Source organism: Chiloscyllium punctatum, chromosome 50, assembly GCF_047496795.1.
Source record: "Chiloscyllium punctatum isolate Juve2018m chromosome 50, sChiPun1.3, whole genome shotgun sequence".
Lineage (NCBI taxonomy): Eukaryota > Metazoa > Chordata > Chondrichthyes > Orectolobiformes > Hemiscylliidae > Chiloscyllium > Chiloscyllium punctatum.
The window spans coordinates 33153512-33172084 of NC_092788.1; the positions used below are offsets into that span (position 1 = coordinate 33153512).

The window sequence follows — 18573 nt, forward strand, 5'->3', positions numbered from 1 at the left end:
AGGTGTGGGACCGGTTTAGTTTGGGAATACGGTGCATCTGTCGGGTCTGTGTCCGTGCTGTGTGACTGTAGTGTCCCGGCCAGGATCAGGGACAGGTGTGGGACCGGTTTAGTTTGGGAATACGGTGCATCTGTCGGGTCTGTGTCCGTGCTGTGTGACTGTACTGTCCCAGCCAGGATCAGGGACAGGTGTGGGACTGGGTTAGTTTGGGAACACGGTGCATCTGTCGGGTCTGTGTCCGTGCTGTGTGACTGTACTGTCCCTCCAGGATCAGGGACAGGTGTGGGACCGGTTTAGTTTGGGAACACATCTGTCGGGTCTGTGTCCGTGCTGTGTGACTGTACTGTCCCTCCAGGATCAGGGACAGGTGTGGGACCGGTTTAGTTTGGGAACACATCTGTCGGGTCTGTGTCCGTGCTGTGTGACTGTACTGTCCCAGCCAGGATCAGGGACAGGTGTGGGACCGGGTTAGTTTGGGAATACGGGGCATCTGTCGGGTCTGTGTCCGTGCTGTGTGACTGTACTGTCCCAGCCAGGATCAGGGACAGGTGTGGGACCGGTTTAGTTTGGGAACACGGTGCATCTGTCGGGTCTGTGTCCGTGCTGTGTGACTGTAGTGTCCCGGCCAGGATCAGGGACAGGTGTGGGACCGGTTTAGTTTGGGAACACGGTGCATCTGTCGGGTCTGTGTCCGTGCTATATGACTGTACTGTCCCAGCCAGGATCAGGGACAGGTGTGGGACCGGGTTAGTTTGGGAACACATCTGTCGGGTCTGTGTCCGTGCTGTGTGACTGTACTGTCCCAGCCAGGATCAGGGACAGGTGTGGGACCGGGTTAGTTTGGGAACACATCTATCGGGTCTGTGTCCGTGCTGTGTGACTGTACTGTCCCAGCCAGGATGAGGGACAGGTGTGGGACCGGTTTAGTTTGGGAACACATCTGTCGGGTCTGTGTCCGTGCTGTGTGACTGTACTGTCCCAGCCAGGATCAGGGACAGGTGTGGGACCGGGTTAGTTTGGGAACACATCTGTCGGGTCTGTGTCCGTGCTGTGTGACTGTACTGTCCCAGCCAGGATCAGGGACAGGTGTGGGACCGGGTTAGTTTGGGAACACATCTGTCGGGTCTGTGTCCGTGCTGTGTGACTGCACTATCCCAGCCAGGATCAGGGACAGGTGTGGGACCGGGTTAGTTTGGGAACACGGTGCATCTGTCGGGTCTGTGTCCGTGCTATATGACTCTGAGCTGCCCCCACCCCACTGCAACAGTTCCAAACGCCAGAGGAATCCATCCCTGTCACCAAGAGGAGGCCGTTCTGCCCATCGCTGCCCAGGCTAGCTCACGTCCCTTGTGCCGATCTCCTGCCAACCAACACCCCCCATCCCCATCCAAGAAATATCGCTCGCAGACGCCACTCCCACCCTCCCACACACCCCTCCCGCCCCCTGAATATAAGATTCTCAGTCCTGCAATCAATGCAGTACACCCCTTCAGGCAGTTACAATCAAACCTCAATTACCCAATTTTTTTTTGGAGAATTGATCGTTCAGATAACCCGGAAACGAGAGGCCATTTAGGAGTGCCGGTTATCCGAACGTGTCTTGGTTATGCAGCAATACCACTTAACCGAAAACGGAACGGTGGGTTGCCTCGTGCTGTTCTTAACGGCACATTGAGATCTCAGAGAGACAATCCGAAATTCGGATAAGTGACGTTCGGATAGTCTACGTTCTACTGGACACCTTACTCGAAGGTGAATAGGGGTATTCGAGACATGGACGTTACGGTCCCTTGTATGGTGGGGGCAGGACTGACTCAATCTGAGAGGTGGGCACTGTGCCTGGGTGAAGGCGAGAGAGATGCTCAACAAATTTAAATTTGGGGGGGATGGGCGGCAGCGAAACAGCTGCCAGGCGCACATTGTCAACGGTCGAAGGGTTGGTGCAGCGGAGGCAGAGGGAAACCCACGTTTTCTCCAGGCGGCTGAGGAGCATCGACGCCGGGATTGACCGAGGAGGGTGTCAGAGATTCTGTGAGGCCTCTGCCTCTCCGCGGAGAGATTAACGATGGCGGTTGAAGTGGCCACCCCTGACCAGGAGGTGATGCCGCCCAGCCACCGCACGTGGGGAGGGGCACACGTACCTCGGGATGGGAGACGGCCCACTCACCTCCCGGTCGCGGTCCGGCAGGAAACTCGTGTCCACATCGGGATTTTTCCCCAGTTTCCGTCTCTTGATGGGAACATCTGCAATTGAAAGGGAGCGGGCTTTTTAAAAAAAAAATACAATCATCAGGGTTTAACAAACTGGGCAGAACGAAATGGGAGCAGGACAGTGCAACGCCCACTCCCTCAGCACTGACCCTCCCTCAGCACTGACCCTCCCTCAGCACTGACCCTCCCTCAGCACTGACCCTCCCACAGCCCCCACTCCCTCAGCACTGACCCTCCCACAGCCCCCACTCCCTCAGCACTGACCCTCCCACAGCACTGACCCTCCCACAGCCCCCACTCCCTCAGCACTGACCCTCCCCCAGCCCCCAATCCCTCAGCACTGACCCTCCCCCAGCCCCCAATCCCTCAGCACTGACCCTCCCTCAGCACTGACCCTCCCTCAGCACTGACCCTCCCTCAGCACTGACCCTCCCACAGCCCCCACTCCCTCAGCACTGACCCTCCCACAGCCCCCACTCCCTCAGCACTGACCCTCCCTCAGCACTGACCCTCCCTCAGCACTGACCCTCCCTCAGCACTGACCCTCCCACAGCCCCCACTCCCTCAGCACTGATCCTCCCACAGCCCCCACTCCCTCAGCACTGACCCTCCCACAGGGCCCACTCCCTTAACAACAGGAGTCTCAGGGACATTATAGTGCGCTCTCCAAGGATCCGAAAGTCACACTCTAACCTAACGTCAGATCCTCATCCTCGCTTTTCAACACTTCTTCCACATCCTCATCGTCCTCCACCTCCTCCTCCTCCTCGTCCTCTTCCTCATCCAGGGTGAAGGACAAGCTGGCGATTTTCCGCTTCTCCTCCTTCTTGCGTTCCCTTTCTTTCTGTCTCTCCAGCTTGCTGAAGGGGCGAGAGGACAGGGCAAAGTAAAGATCCACATGTCCGTACAGGGGGTGGGGGGAGGCAGGCTGGAGGAACAGGAGCCGGAGAGGGGAGAAACACTGGGAAGGGGGTGAACAGAATTAGTGTGGGAACAGGTAAAGGAAAGCAAGGAGAAAATAGAGACAATGACAAAAACAGAAGACCAAAGGGAGGTGGGAAAAAGGCGAGAAAGAACGTAAAGGAGAGAGCAAAGGGAAGAAGGAGGGAGAGCAAAGGGAAAAGGGAGAGAGAGAGAGAGAGAGAGAGAGGAAAGGGAAAAGGGAGAGGGAGCAGTATTCCCAAAGTGGCCTCACCGATACAGCCGCAACACGACCTCCCAAATCCTGGAGTCAACACTCTGATCAGTAAATGTTAGGTACCTCTAACACTCCAGGGAAAACAGCCCCCCGGCCTATCCAGCCTCTCCCTGTAGCTCAAACCCTTTCCTGAACCCTTTCCCAACATCCTTTCCTGTAGTGGGGAGACCAGAATCGAACGCGGTATTCCCAAACGTGGCCTCCCCAATACGGGCCACAACCTGACCTCCCGACTCCTGACCCATAACGGTCCAACGCCTTCTCTACCGCCCTGTCTACCCTCGACTCCACTTTCATTTCCTGGTGAAGGGCTTTTGCCCGAAACATCGACTCTCCTGCTCCTCGGACGCTGCCTGACCTGCTGTGCTTTTCCAGCACCACCCTCTCCGACTCCACTTTCAGAAGGAATCGTGTCCCGGCCTCCCCTCGGTCTCTCTCTCTGTTCGACAACGCTCCCCGGGCCCTACCATGAACCGCGTAGGTCCTACCCTTGCTGGCCTGACCAAAATCATGGGGAACTTGGGTCGCTGAAGGGGAGCATGCTGGCGGTAAAGAAGGCGAATGGTACATTGGCCTTCCTTGCGAGAGGTTTCAAGACCAGGAGCAGGGATGTGTTGCAGTCATACAAGGCCTTGGTGAGTTTTAGTCTCCTTTTCTGAGGAAGGGTGCTCTTGCTCTCAAGGGAGTGCAGTGTAGGTTTACCGGGAATGGTGGACTGAGGTACGAGTGGAGAATGACGAGGATTACTTTCGATGGTGGTGGCGGGATATCGCATTGACAGTTACAAACTTCGAACAGGACTAGACAGAGTAGACGCAGGGAGGACGTTCCTGATGGTGGGTGCGTCCAGAACCGGGGGGGGCATCGCGGACTGAGGATCCGGGATGGACCAAGTGGAGCGGAGGCCAGGAGATACTGTTTCGCCCAAAAAGAGTGAATTCATTCCCACAGTAACTCGCTGTATTCCTGAGGAAGGGCAAAGACCCGAAACGTCGACTCTCCTGCCCCTCGGAGGCTGCCTGGCCCACTGTGTTTCTCCAGCACATTTTTTTCAGCTCCAATCTCCCAACATCTGCAGTCCCCACTTTCTCCGAACTCGCTGGACGCCACGAATGTGTTCACGAGGCGGTGAGGCACAGCGCTTGGGGGTGAGCGGGATCGCAGGCGATGGGAGGAAGCAGGGAGCGGCCGTCGGACTGGACGATGGTCGTGACGAATGGCGGCGCAGGGCCGAATGGCCTCCTCCCGCTGCTATCTTTCACGTTTCTACAGAAATGGCGCACGGATGACCCATTTGGAACAGGGCAAACCAAACCCGACCCCGTCGTAAACACAAACGGTGACCGACACGGACGAATAATCACGGGTGCACAGGAGTGTATTCGGTTAGGCACACTTGGACCGCACCGGTGTTCAAGATTGGAGTCGAGAGTGTGAGGCTGGAAGAGCACAGCTGGTCAGACAGACAGTGTTCGAGGAGGAGGGTCGACGTTTCGGTGTGGAATCTGCACATTCTCCAGCCCCCCCCCGTGTCGGCGTGGGTTTCCTCCGGGTGCTCCGGTTTCCAAAGATGTGCAGGTTAGGGTGGATTGGGCCGTGCTAAATTGTCCCCGTAGTGCCCAGGGATGTGAAGTTTAGGGTGGATTGGCCGTGCTAAATTGTCCCCGTAGTGCCCAGGGATGTGCGGGTTAGGGTGGATTGGCCGTGCTAAATTGTCCCCGTAGTGCCCAGGGATGTGCAGGTTAGGGTGGATTGGCCGTGCTAAATTGTCCCCGTAGTGCCCAGGGATGTGCAGGTTAGGGTGGATTGGCCGTGCTAAATTGTCCGTGTAGTTTTCAGAGTTAGGTGCATCATTCAGGAGCAAATGTCGAGTAAGAGGGTCGGGGAATGGGTCTGGGGGGGCTGCTCTCCAAAGAGTCAGTGTGGATTTGTTTGGCCTGTTTCAGACTGTCTGATGAGGGCGATACTCACAGCAGTAACTCCTTGGACTGCGCCTTCTTCGCCAGTTGCTTCTCCCGCTCCTTCACCAGGGCTTCCTGCTTGGCCTTCATGTCGTTCAGGGTGACCAGGCCTGCAGGAACACACGCTGTCAGACTGGGTCATTGGGGGGGGGTGGGGGGGGGTGCAGTGACGCAGACGCGCGCTGGCAGACTGCTCGGAGGGGGGCGCACAGACAGCGGAGGGAGCTTCACCCCGTTCGACAGAGACGGTGAAGGAGCGTGCGGACAGACTTACCCACGGTGCTGGATTTGAGCTCGGCCTCCACTGCATCGTAATGAGCCGAGAACTTCTTGTCAATATTGGACTTCACCAGGTTTTCCTGCAGGAACCAAAGTGAAAACACATTAAAAAAACCAATCAATCCGTGCCACCAGAATAAAAGTGTGGGGCAGCCGTTGCAACTTGGTACCCAGGGAGCTCCTGACAGATCATTTTAAAGTGCACTCCATTACCCCCCCAACTCTGCCCCCAGTTCTTTCCTACGATGCCCCTCTGAGTATTTACCCGATTCCCCTTGGGGACGTTCCCTCCCACTGAATTATGAACACTGGTTCCCCCCCCCCTCACTGAGTTATGATCATTATAACCGCCTCCCTGTGTTATAATCACTAACCCCCCTCCCTGTGTTATAATCACTATTGCTCCTCGCTATGTTATGATCACTATTCCCCCCTCCCTGTATTATAATCACTATTCCCCCCTCCTGACGTTATAATCACTATTCTTCCCTCCCTATGTTATGATCATTATCCCCCCCATGTTATGATCACTATCCCCCCAATGTTATGATCACTATTCCCCCCTCCGTGTTATAATCACTATTCCCCCCTCCCAATGTTATCACTACTCCCCCCTCCCTGTGTTATGATCACTATCCCCCTCCCCGTGTTATGATCACTATCCCCCTCCCTATGCTATAATCACTATTCCCCCCCATGTTATCATCACTATTTCCCCCTTCCCTATGTTATGATCACTATTCCCCCCAATGTTATGATCACTATTCCCCCCTCCGTGTTATAATCACTATCCCCCCCTCCCTGTGTTATAATCACTATCCCCCCTCCCTGTGTTATAATCACTATTCCCCCCTCCCTGTGTTATAATCACTATTGCTCCTCCCTATGTTATGATCACTATCCCCCTCCCTATGTTATAAACAATATCCCCCCTCCCTATGTTATGATCACTATTCCCCTCTCCCTGTGTTATGATCACTATCCCCCCTCCCTGTGTTATGATCACTATTCCCCCCTCCCTATGTTATAACCACTATTTCCCCTCCCTGTGTTATAATCACTATTCCCCCCCCCCATGTTATGATCACTCTTCCCCTCCCTGTGTTATAATCACTATTCCGCCTCCCTGTATTATAATCACTATTCCCCCCTCCCGTTGTTATAATCACTATTCCCCCCTCCCTGTGTTATAATCACTATCCCCCCTATGTTATGATCACTATTCCCCCTCCCTATGTTATAATCACTATTCCTACCTCCCTATGTTATGATCACTATCCCCCTCATGTTATAATCACTGTCCCCCCACCTGTGTTATAATCACTATTTCCCCCCTCCCTATGTTATGATCACTATTCCCCCACCTGTGTTATAATCACTATTACCCCCTCACTATATTATAATCACTATCCCCCCATGTTATAATTACTATCCCCTCCCTATGTTATGATCACTACACTCCCTCCGTGTTATAATCACTATTCCTCCCTCCCTATGTTATGATCACTATCCCCCTCATGTTATAATCACTATCCCCCCACCTGTGTTATAATCACTATTTCCCCCCACCCTATGTTATGATCACTATTCCCCCACCTGTGTTATAATCACTATTTCCCCCCACCCTATGTTATGATCACTATTCCCCCACCTGTGTTATAATCACTATTACCCCCTCCCTATGTTATAATCACTATCCCCCCATGTTATAATCACTATCCCCCCACATGTTATGATCACTATTCCCCCCTACCTATGTTATGATCACTATTCCCCCTGTTATAATCACTATACCACCTATGTTATACTCACTATTACCCCCTCCCTATGTTATGATCACTATCCTCCTCCCCGTGTTATGATCACTACCCCCCCTCCCTATTTTATAATCACTATCCCCCCTCCCAGTGTTACGATCACTAATACCCCCTCCCTATGTTATGATCACTATCCCCCTCCCCGTGTTATAATCACTATTCCCCTCCCTGTTATAATCACTATCCCACCCTCCCTATGTTATGATCACTATTCCCCCTCCCTGTGTTATAATCACTAATCCCCCTCCCTGTGTTATAATCACTATCCCCCCTCCCTATGTTATAATCACTATCCCCCTCCCCATGTTATGATCTCTATTCCCCCTCCCTATGTTATAATCACTATCCCCCCCTCCCCGTGTTATAATCACTATTACCCCCTCCCTATGTTATGGTCACTATTCCCCACCCTATGTTATCATCACTGTCCCCCCTCCCTATGTTATGATCATTATTCCCCCTCCCTATGTTATGATCACTATTCCCCCTCTCTATGTTATGATCACTATCCCCCCCATGTTATAATCACTATCCCCCCCTCCCCGTGTTATAATCACTATTACCCCCTCCCTATGTTATGGTCACTATCCTCCTCCCCGTGTTATGATCACTATTCCCCACCCTATGTTATCATCACTGTCCCCCCCTCCCTATGTTATGATCATTATTCCCCCTCCCTATGTTATGATCATTATTCCCCCTCTCTATGTTATAATCACTATCCCCCCTCCCTATGTTATGATCACTATTCCCCCTCCCTATGTTATGATCACTATCCCCCCCATGTTATGATCACTATTCCCCCTCTCTGTGTTATGATCACTATTACCCCCATGTTATAATCACTATTCCCCCTCTCTATGTTAAAATCACTATCCCCTCCCTCCCTATTTTATGATCACTATCCCCCCTCCCTGTGTTATGATCACTATTCCCCCCTGTGTTATAATCGCTATCCCCCCCCGTGTTATGATCACTATTCCCCCCTCTCTATGTTATGATCACTATCCCCCCTCCCTATGTTATGATCACTATTCCCCCCTCCCTATGTTATATTCACTATTCCCCCCCTCCCTATGTTATATTCACTATTCCCCCCCTCCCTATGTTATAATCACTATCCCCCCTCCCTATGTTATAATCACTATCCCCCCCTCCCTGTATTATAATCACTATCCCCCCTCCCTATGTTATAATCACTATCCCCCCTCCCTGTATTATAATCACTATCCCCCCTCTCTATATTATAATCACTATTCCCCCCTCCCTATGTTATAATCACTATTCCCCCCTCCCTATGTTATAATCACTATTCCCCCCTCCCTATGTTATAATCACTATCCCCCCTCTCTATGTTATAATCACTATTCCCCCCCTCCCTATGTTATAATCACTATTCCCCCCTCCCTATGTTATAATCACTATTCCCCCCTCCCTATGTTATAATCACTATCCCCCCTCCCTATGTTATAATCACTATCCCCCCTCCCTATGTTATAATCACTATCCCCCCCTCCCTATGTTATAACCACTATCCCCCCTCCCTATGTTATAATCACTATTCCCCCCTCCCTATGTTATAATAACTATCCCCCCTCCCTATGTTATAATCACTATTCCCCCCTCCCTATGTTATAATCACTATCCCCCCTCCCTATGTTATAATCACTATCCCCCCTCCCTATGTTATAATCACTATCCCCCCCTCCCTATGTTATAATCACTATCCCCCCTCCCTATGTTATAATCACTATTCCCCCCTCCCTATGTTATAATCACTATCCCCCCCTCCCTATGTTATCACTATCCCCCCCTCCCTATGTTATAATCACTATTCCCCCCTCCCTATGTTATAATCACTATCCCCCCCCTCCCTATGTTATAATCACTATCCCCCCCTCCCTATGTTATAATCACTATCCCCCCCTCCCTATGTTATAATCACTATCCCCCCTCCCTGTATTATAATCACTATTCCCCCCTCTCTATGTTATGATCACTATCCCCCCTCCCTATGTTATAATCACTATCCCCCCTCCCTGTATTATAATCACTATCCCCCCCTCCCTATGTTATAATCACTATCCCCCCTCCCTGTATTATAATCACTATTCCCCCCTCTCTATGTTATGATCACTATCCCCCCTCCCTGTATTATAATCACTATCCCCCCCTCCCTATATTATAATCACTATTCCCCCCTCTCTATATTATAATCACTATTCCCCCCTCTCTATGTTATAATCACTATCCCCCCTCTCTATGTTATAATCACTATTCCCCCTCCCTATGTTATAATCACTATCCCTCCCTCCCTATATTATAATCACTATTCCCCCCTCTCTATATTATAATCACTATTCCCCCCTCTCTATATTATAATCACTATTCCCCCCTCTCTATGTTATAATCACTATCCCCCCTCTCTATGTTATAATCACTATTCCCCCTCCCTATGTTATAATCACTATCCCCCCCTCCCTATATTATAATCACTATTCCCCCCTCTCTATATTATAATCACTATTCCCCCCTCTCTATGTTATAATCACTATCCCCCCTCTCTATATTATAATCACTATTCCCCCCTCTCTATATTATAATCACTATTCCCCCCTCTCTATATTATAATCACTATTCCCCCCTCTCTATGTTATAATCACTATCCCCCCTCTCTATGTTATAATCACTATCCCCCCCTCCCTATGTTATAATCACTATTCCCCCCTCTCTATGTTATAATCACTATCCCCCCTCTCTATGTTATAATCACTATTCCCCCTCCCTATGTTATAATCACTATTCCCCCCTCTCTATGTTATAATCACTATCCCCCCTCTCTATGTTATAATCACTATTCCCCCTCCCTATGTTATAATCACTATTCCCCCCTCTCTATGTTATAATCACTATTCCCCCCTCTCTATGTTATAATCACTATCCCCCCTCTCTATGTTATAATCACTATTCCCCCTCCCTATGTTATAATCACTATCCCCCCCTCCCTATATTATAATCACTATTCCCCCCTCTCTATATTATAATCACTATTCCCCCCTCTCTATGTTATAATCACTATTCCCCCCTCTCTATGTTATAATCACTATCCCCCCTCTCTATATTATAATCACTATTCCCCCCTCTCTATATTATAATCACTATTCCCCCCTCTCTATGTTATAATCACTATCCCCCCTCTCTATGTTATAATCACTATCCCCCCTCCCTATGTTATAATCACTATTCCCCCCTCCCTATGTTATGATCACTGTTGCCGCTGCCCTCCCCAGGGGGCGTGGCCCTGCCCAGGAGGGGGGCGTGGCCCTGCCCAGGAGGGGGGCGTGGCCCTGCCCAGGAGGGGGGGCGTGGCCCTGCCCAGGAGGGGGGGCGTGGCCCTGCCCAGGAGGGGGGGCGTGGCCCCGCCCAGGAGGGGGGGCGTGGCCCCGCCGCCATCTTGCCGACCTCGGCGATCTTCTGTTTGAGTTGCTGCAGCTGCTCCCGCTGCTTCTCCCGTTTCTTCATCAGCTGCATGGCCCGCCCCGCCTCGCTCGCCGCCCCCTTGTACTGCGCCATGTCGGTAGCACCGACGCCGGGAGGTCAAGGCGGCCGTGGGGGGAAATAAAAAGACACCGAACGGAACCGCCGCCCCGGCCGCTCGTCCGAGGAGTAACGTCCACCGAGCGCTCCGCGCAGCCGCAGTGCCGCCCCGCATGCGTCACCGCGTTGCGTACGGCGAGACGCAAGGCAGCGCTGCCTCTTCTGTACGGCAGCCGTCTGTGTACGGCACGGCGCACGCGCATCTCGATGGTCGGCGGTACGTCACCCGGGCTGCGCAGGCGCATGCGACTCGCCGCCCCCCTCTACGGCGAGAGGCTCCGTACGTGGGTCCGCGCAGGCGCACGGGCTTCGCTTCCCCCACTGTACGGCTGAGGCGCACCGTACCGACAGCGACGCGCTTGGGGAGCGCGGTCGAATGCGCCTGCGCGGTCGCGGCCGGCCGCCGGCAGCTCACCACCTACCCCCCCCGCTCTGTGCGCAGGCGCGTCCCCTCTGGTCACAGCTCTCTGGTGCAGCACCCAGGGACATCACCATTGCTTTCGGGTCCTGGTCTCAAATCAAATCAAGACCCCGACTTGTTCCCTTCCCCACCCCACCCCCTCCCTCCACTGCCTGCTTGGAGTGAGGCAGGGAAGGGAGTGCCAAGCGACCCCCCCCAGCCCCTGTGTGGGATCCTGCTGTGCGGCTGACTCTCCAGTGACAGAGAGAGGGAGAGAGACAATCCGAATTTCGTGCCCACTGCCTCCTTCAACTCCCCGATGAAGACCGCGTGGCAGCAGAATGAGACCATTCGGCCCATGGGGTATCCCCACACCCCCACCCCATTCTTTCAGGGCCAATATGTTGCTCAACCTCCTTCTCCCCGTGCCTCTTCATCCCCTCCCTCATCATCCATCTCAAGATGAATGACCTGGACATCTCGATGCAGTAAATCATTCGACAGATGAAGGAATTACTCCTCATCTCTATTGGAAAAGGGCAACGTTGACTTTGAGATGCTGCCCCTTTGTCCCAGACTCTTACCACATGAGAATCAACTTCTCTCTCACCTATCTCATCGAGTTCTCCTAAGACTCTTTCATGTTTTAGAATGTTCAATGGTGTTACAATCACTGAATCTCTCGCTATCTAAATCCTGGGGGTTACCATCTCCAACAAGAGAGAGCATCTAACCATCGCCCCCTTGACGTTCAATGGCGTTACCATCACTGAATCCCCCTTTCCCCCACTATCAACATCCTGGGGGTTACCGTCTCCAACAAGAGAGAGAATCTAACCATCGTCCCCTTGACGTTCAATGGCGTTACCATCACTGAATCCCCCTTTCCCCCACTATCAACATCCTGGGGATTACCGTCTCCAACAAGAGAGAGAATCTAACCATCGCCCCCTTGACGTTCAATGGCGTTACCATCACTGAATCCCCTTCCCCTCTATCAACATCCTGGGGGTTACCGTCTCCAACAAGAGAGAGAGAATCTAACCATCGCCCCCTTGACGTTCAATGGCGTTACCATCACTGAATCCCCCTCCCCCCACTATCAACATCCTGGGGGTTACCGTCTCCAACAAGAGAGAGAATCTAACCATCGCCCCCTTGACGTTCAATGGCGTTACCATCACTGAATCCCCCTCCCCCCACTATCAACATCCTGGGGGTTACCGTCTCCAACAAGAGAGAGAATCTAACCATCGTCCCCTTGACGTTCAATGGTGTTACCATCACTGAATCCCCCTTTCCCCCACTATCAACATCCTGGGGGTTACCGTCTCCAACAAGAGAGAGAGAATCTAACCATCGCCCCCTTGACATTCAATGGCGTTACCATCACTGAATCCCTTCCCCCACTATCAACATCCTGGGGATTACCGTCTCCAACAAGAGAGAGAGAATCTAACCATCGCCCCCTTGACGTTCAATGGCGTTACCATCACTGAATCCCCCTCCCCCCACTATCAACATCCTTGGGGGGTTACCGTCTCCAACAAGAGAGAGAATCTAACCATCGCCCCCTTGACGTTCAATGGCGTTACCATCACTGAATCCCCCTCCCCCCATTATCAACATCCTGGGGGTTACCGTCTCCAACAAGAGAGAGAGAATCTAACCATCATCCCCTTGATGTTCAATGGCGTTACCATCACTGAATCCCCCTATCCCCCACTATCAACATCCTGGGGGTTACCGTCTCCAACAAGAGAGAGAGAATCTAACCATCGCCCCTTGACGTTCAATGGCGTTACCATCACTGAATCCCTTCCCCCACTATCAACATCCTGGGGGTTACCATCTCCAACAAGAGAGAGAGAATCTAACCATCGCCCCCTTGACGTTCAATGGCGTTACCATCACTGAATCCCCTTCCCCTCTATCAACATCCTGGGGGTTACGTCTCCAACAAGAGAGAGAGAATCTAACCATCGCCCCCTTGACGTTCAATGGTGTTACCATCACTGAATCCCCCTCCCCCCACTATCAACATCCTGGGGGTTACCGTCTCCAACAAGAGAGAGAATCTAACCATCGCCCCCTTGACGTTCAATGGTGTTACTGTCACTGAATCGCCCTCCCCCAACTATCAACATCCTGGGGGTTACCGTCTCCAACAAGAGAGAGAATCTAACCATCGCCCCCTTGACATTCAATGGCGTTACCCATCACTGAATCCCCTTCCCCTCTATCAACATCCCGGGGGTTCCCGTTGACCAGAAACTGAACTGGACCCAGCCCCGTATCAATCCAGCGGCTCCGAGAGCAGGTCAGAGGCTGGGAATCCTGCAGCGAGTAACTCCCCTCCTGACTCTCCCACCATCGGGTCAGAGGCTGGGAATCCTGCAGCGAGTAACTCCCCTCCTGACTCTCCCCCCATCGGGTCAGAGGCTGGGAATCCTGCAGCGAGTAACTCCCCTCCTGACTCTCCCACCATCGGGTCAGAGGCTGGGAATCCTGCAGCGAGTAACTCCCCTCCTGACTCTCCCCCCATCGGGTCAGAGGCTGGGAATCCTGCAGCGAGTAACTCCCCTCCTGACTCTCCCACCATCGGGTCAGAGGCTGGGAATCCTGCAGCGAGTAACTCCCCTCCTGACTCTCCCCCCATCGGGTCAGAGGCTGGGAATCCTGCAGCGAGTAACTCCCCTCCTGACTCTCCCCCCATCGGGTCAGAGGCTGGGAATCCTGCAGCAAGTAACTCCCCTCCTGACTCTCCCACCATCGGGTCAGAGGCTGGGAATCCTGCAGCGAGTAACCCCTACTCCGGACTCAATCAACACGACACACTCTGGAGTCATGAATCACACAGGTTCCTCCCCCTCTCTGTTTTAACTCTTCCACACACCGCCTCCCTCCCCCCACCCACCCCACCCACCCCACCCACCACCCCCGTCAACCCCAAAACAATGCCCACTGGCCCCGGTTTGCCCCACATCGACTCACGCAACTTAGAAACAGACCCTTCGGCCCATCCCATCCGTGCTGACCCAGATACCCTAACCTAACCCAGCACCCCATTTCCCAGCACTTGGCCCATCTGCCCCCTAAACCCTTCCTATCCATGTTTCCCCCCCCCCCATCCTTTTAAATGTTATCATTGTACAAGCCCCCCCCACTCCCTCTGGCAGCTCGTTCCACACACGCACCACCCTCTGGGGGGAAACAGTTACCCCTCAGGTCCCTTTCCCCCCTCTCACCTTAAACCTACCCCCCTCTAGTTCTGGGCTCCCCCCACCCCAGGGGGGAAAAGACCCTGGGCACTATAGGACAATTTAGCACGGCCAATCCCACCCTAACCTGCACATCCCTGGGCACTACGGGGACAATTTAGCACGGCCAATCCACCCTAACCTGCACATCCCTGGTCACTACGGGGACAATTTAGCATGGCCAATCCACCCTAACCTGCACATCCCTGGGCACTACGGGACAATTTAGCACAGCCAATCCACCCTAACCTGCACATCCCTGGGCACTACGGGGACAATTTAGCATGGCCAATCCAGCCTAACCTGTACATCCCTGGGCACTACGGGGACAATTTAGCATGGCCAATCCAGCCTAACCTGTACATCCCTGGGCACAACGGGGACAATTTAGCACAGGCCAATCCACCCTAACCTGTACATCCCTGGGCACTACGGGGACAATTGAGCACGGCCAATCCACCCTAACCTGCACATCCCTGGGCACTACGGGGACAATTTAGCACGGCCAATCCGCCCTAACCTGCACATCCCTGGGCACTACGGGGACAATTTAGCACGGCCAATCCGCCCTAACCTGTACATCCCTGGGCACTACGGGGACAATTTAGCACGGCCAATCCACCCTAACCTGCACATCCCTGGGCACTACGGTGCAATTTAGCACGGCCAATCCACCCTAACCTGTACATCCCTGGGCACTACGGGGACAATTTAGCACGGCCAATCCACCCTAACCTGCACATCCCTGGGCACTATGGGGACAATTTAGCACAGGCCAATCCACCCTAACCTGCACATCACTGGGCACTACGGGGACAATTTAGCACAGGCCAATCCACCCTAACCTGTACATGCCTGGGCACTACGGGGACAATTTAGCACGGCCAATCCACCCTAACCTGCACATCCCTGGGCACTATGGGGACAATTTAGCACAGGCCAATCCACCCTAACCTGCACATCCCTGGGCACTATGGGGACAATTTAGCACAGGCCAATCCACCCTAACCTGCACATCACTGGGCACTACGGGGATAATTTAGCACAGGCCAATCCACCCTAACCTGCACATCCCTGGGCACTACGGGGACAATTTAGCACGGCCAATCCACCCTAACATGAACATTCCTGGGTACTACGGGGACAATTTAGCACGGCCAATCCACCCTAACCTGCACATCCCTGGGCACTACGGGGACAATTTAGCACGGCCCATCCACCCTAACCTGCACATCCCTGGGCACTACGGGGACAATTTAGCATGGCCAATCCACCCTAACCTGTACATCCCTGGGCACTATAGGACAATTTAGCACGGCCAATCCCACCCTAACCTGCACATCCCTGGGCACTATGGGGACAATTTAGCACAGGCCAATCCACCCTAACCTGCACATCCCTGGGCACTATGGGGACAATTTAGCACAGGCCAATCCACCCTAACCTGCACATCACTGGGCACTACGGGGACAATTTAGCACAGGCCAATCCACCCTAACCTGCACATCCCTGGGCACTACGGGGACAATTTAGCACGGCCAATCCACCCTAACATGCACATTCCTGGGTACTACGGGGACAATTTAGCACGGCCAATCCACCCTAACCTGCACATCCCTGGGCACTACGGGGACAATTTAGCACGGCCAATTCACCCTAAACTGCACATCCCTGGGCACTACGGGGACAATTTAGCATGGCCAATCCACCCTAACCTGTACATCCCTGGGCACTACGGGGACAATTTAGCACAGGCCAATCCACCCTAACGTGTACATCCCTGGGCACTACGGGGACAATTTAGCACAGGCCAATCCACCCTAACCTGCACATCCCTGGGCACTACGGAGACAATTGAGCACGGCCAATCCATCCTAACCTGCACATCCCTGGGCACTACGGGGACAATTTAGCACGGCCAATCCACCCTAACCTGCACATCCCTGGGCACTACGGGGACAATTTAGCACGGCTAATCCACCCTAACCTGCACATCCCTGGGCACTGTGTGGACAATTTAGCACAGGCCAATCCACCCTAACCTGCACATCCTTGGGCACTACGGGGACAATTCAGCACGGCCAATCCACCCTAACCTGCATGTCCCTGGGCACGATGGGGACAATTCAGCATGGCCAATCCACCCTAACCTGTATATCCCTGGGCACTACGGGGACAATTTAGCTCGGCCAATCCACCCTAATCTGCACATCCCTGGGCACTACGGGGACAATTTAGCACGGCCAATCCACCCAAACTTGTACATCCATGGGCACTACGGGACAATTTAGCACGGCCAATCCACCCTAACGTGCACATCCCAAGGCACTACGGGGACAATTTAGCACGGCCAATCCACCCTAACCTGCACATCCCTGGGCACTACGGGGACAATTTAGCACGGCCAATCCACCCTAACCTGCACATCCCTGGGGACGACGGGGACAATTTAGCTCGGCCAATCCACCCTAACCTGTACATCCCTGGGCACTACGGGACAATTTAGCACGGCCAATCCACCCTAACCTGCACATCCCTGGGCACTACGGGGACAGTTTAGCACGGCCAATCCACCCTAACCTGTACATCCCTGGGCACTACGGGGACAATTTAGCACGGCCAATCCACCCTAACCTGCACATCCCTGGGCACGATGGGGACAATTTAGCTCGGCCAATCCACCCTAACCTGTACATCCCAGGGCACTACAGGACAATTTAGCACGGCCAATCCACCCTAACCTGCACATCCCTGGGCACTACGGGGACAATTTAGCATGGCCAATCCACCCTAACCTGCACATCCCTGGGCACTACGGGGACAATTTAGCACAGGCCAATCCACCCTAACCTGCACATCCCTGGGCACTACGGGGTCAGTTTAGCACAGCCAATCCACCCTAACCTGTACATCCCTGGGCACTACGGGGACAATTTAGCACGGCCAATCCACCCTAAACTGCACATCCCTGGGCACTACGGGGACAATTTAGCATGGCCAATCCACCCTAACCTGTACATCCCTGGGCACTACGGGGACAATTTTGCACAGGCCAATCCACCCTAACGTGTACATCCCTGGGCACTACGGGGACAATTTAGCACAGGCCAATCCACCCTAACCTGCACATCCCTGGGCACTACGGAGACAATTGAGCACGGCCAATCCATCCTAACCTGCACATCCCTGGGCACTACGGGGACAATTTAGCACGGCCAATCCACCCTAACCTGCACATCCCTGGGCACTACGGGGACAATTTAGCACGGCTAATCCACCCTAACCTGCACATCCCTGGGCACTGTGTGGACAATTTAGCACAGGCCAATCCACCCTAACCTGCACATCCTTGGGCACTACGGGGACAATTCAGCACGGCCAATCCACCCTAACCTGCACGTCCCTGGGCACGATGGGGACAATTCAGCATGGCCAATCCACCCTAACCTGTACATCCCTGGGCACTACGGGGACAATTTAGCACGGCCAATCCACCCTAACCTGTACATCCCTGGGCACTACGGGGACAATTTAGCACGGCCAATCCACCCTAATCTGCACATCCCTGGGCACTACGGGGACAATTTAGCACGGCCAATCCACCCTAACCTGCACATCCCTGGGCACTACGGGGACAATTTAGCACGGCCCATCCACCCTAACCTGCACATCCCTGGGCACTACGGGGACAATTTAGCATGGCCAATCCACCCTAACCTGTACATCCCTGGGCACTATAGGACAATTTAGCACGGCCAATCCCACCCTAACCTGCACATCCCTGGGCACTATGGGGACAATTTAGCACAGGCCAATCCACCCTAACCTGCACATCCCTGGGCACTATGGG

The 18573-nt window shown here is 53.4% G+C and overlaps 1 protein-coding gene across 1 annotated transcript; it reads right to left on the bottom strand.

Moving 5' to 3' along the window:
• Nucleotides 1-2059: 2059 nt before the first annotated feature.
• On the bottom strand, nt 2060-11161 carry LOC140470042 (protein FAM50A-like). The gene is made up of 5 exons (XM_072566501.1): nt 10929-11161; nt 5645-5729; nt 5381-5480; nt 2905-3071; nt 2060-2244 (listed from the first exon to the last, which is right to left on the bottom strand). The coding sequence occupies exons 1-5, from the start codon at nt 11037-11039 to the stop codon at nt 2060-2062; spliced, it is 648 nt and encodes a 215-aa protein (XP_072422602.1). The 5' UTR covers nt 11040-11161.
• Nucleotides 11162-18573: the final 7412 nt, after the last annotated feature.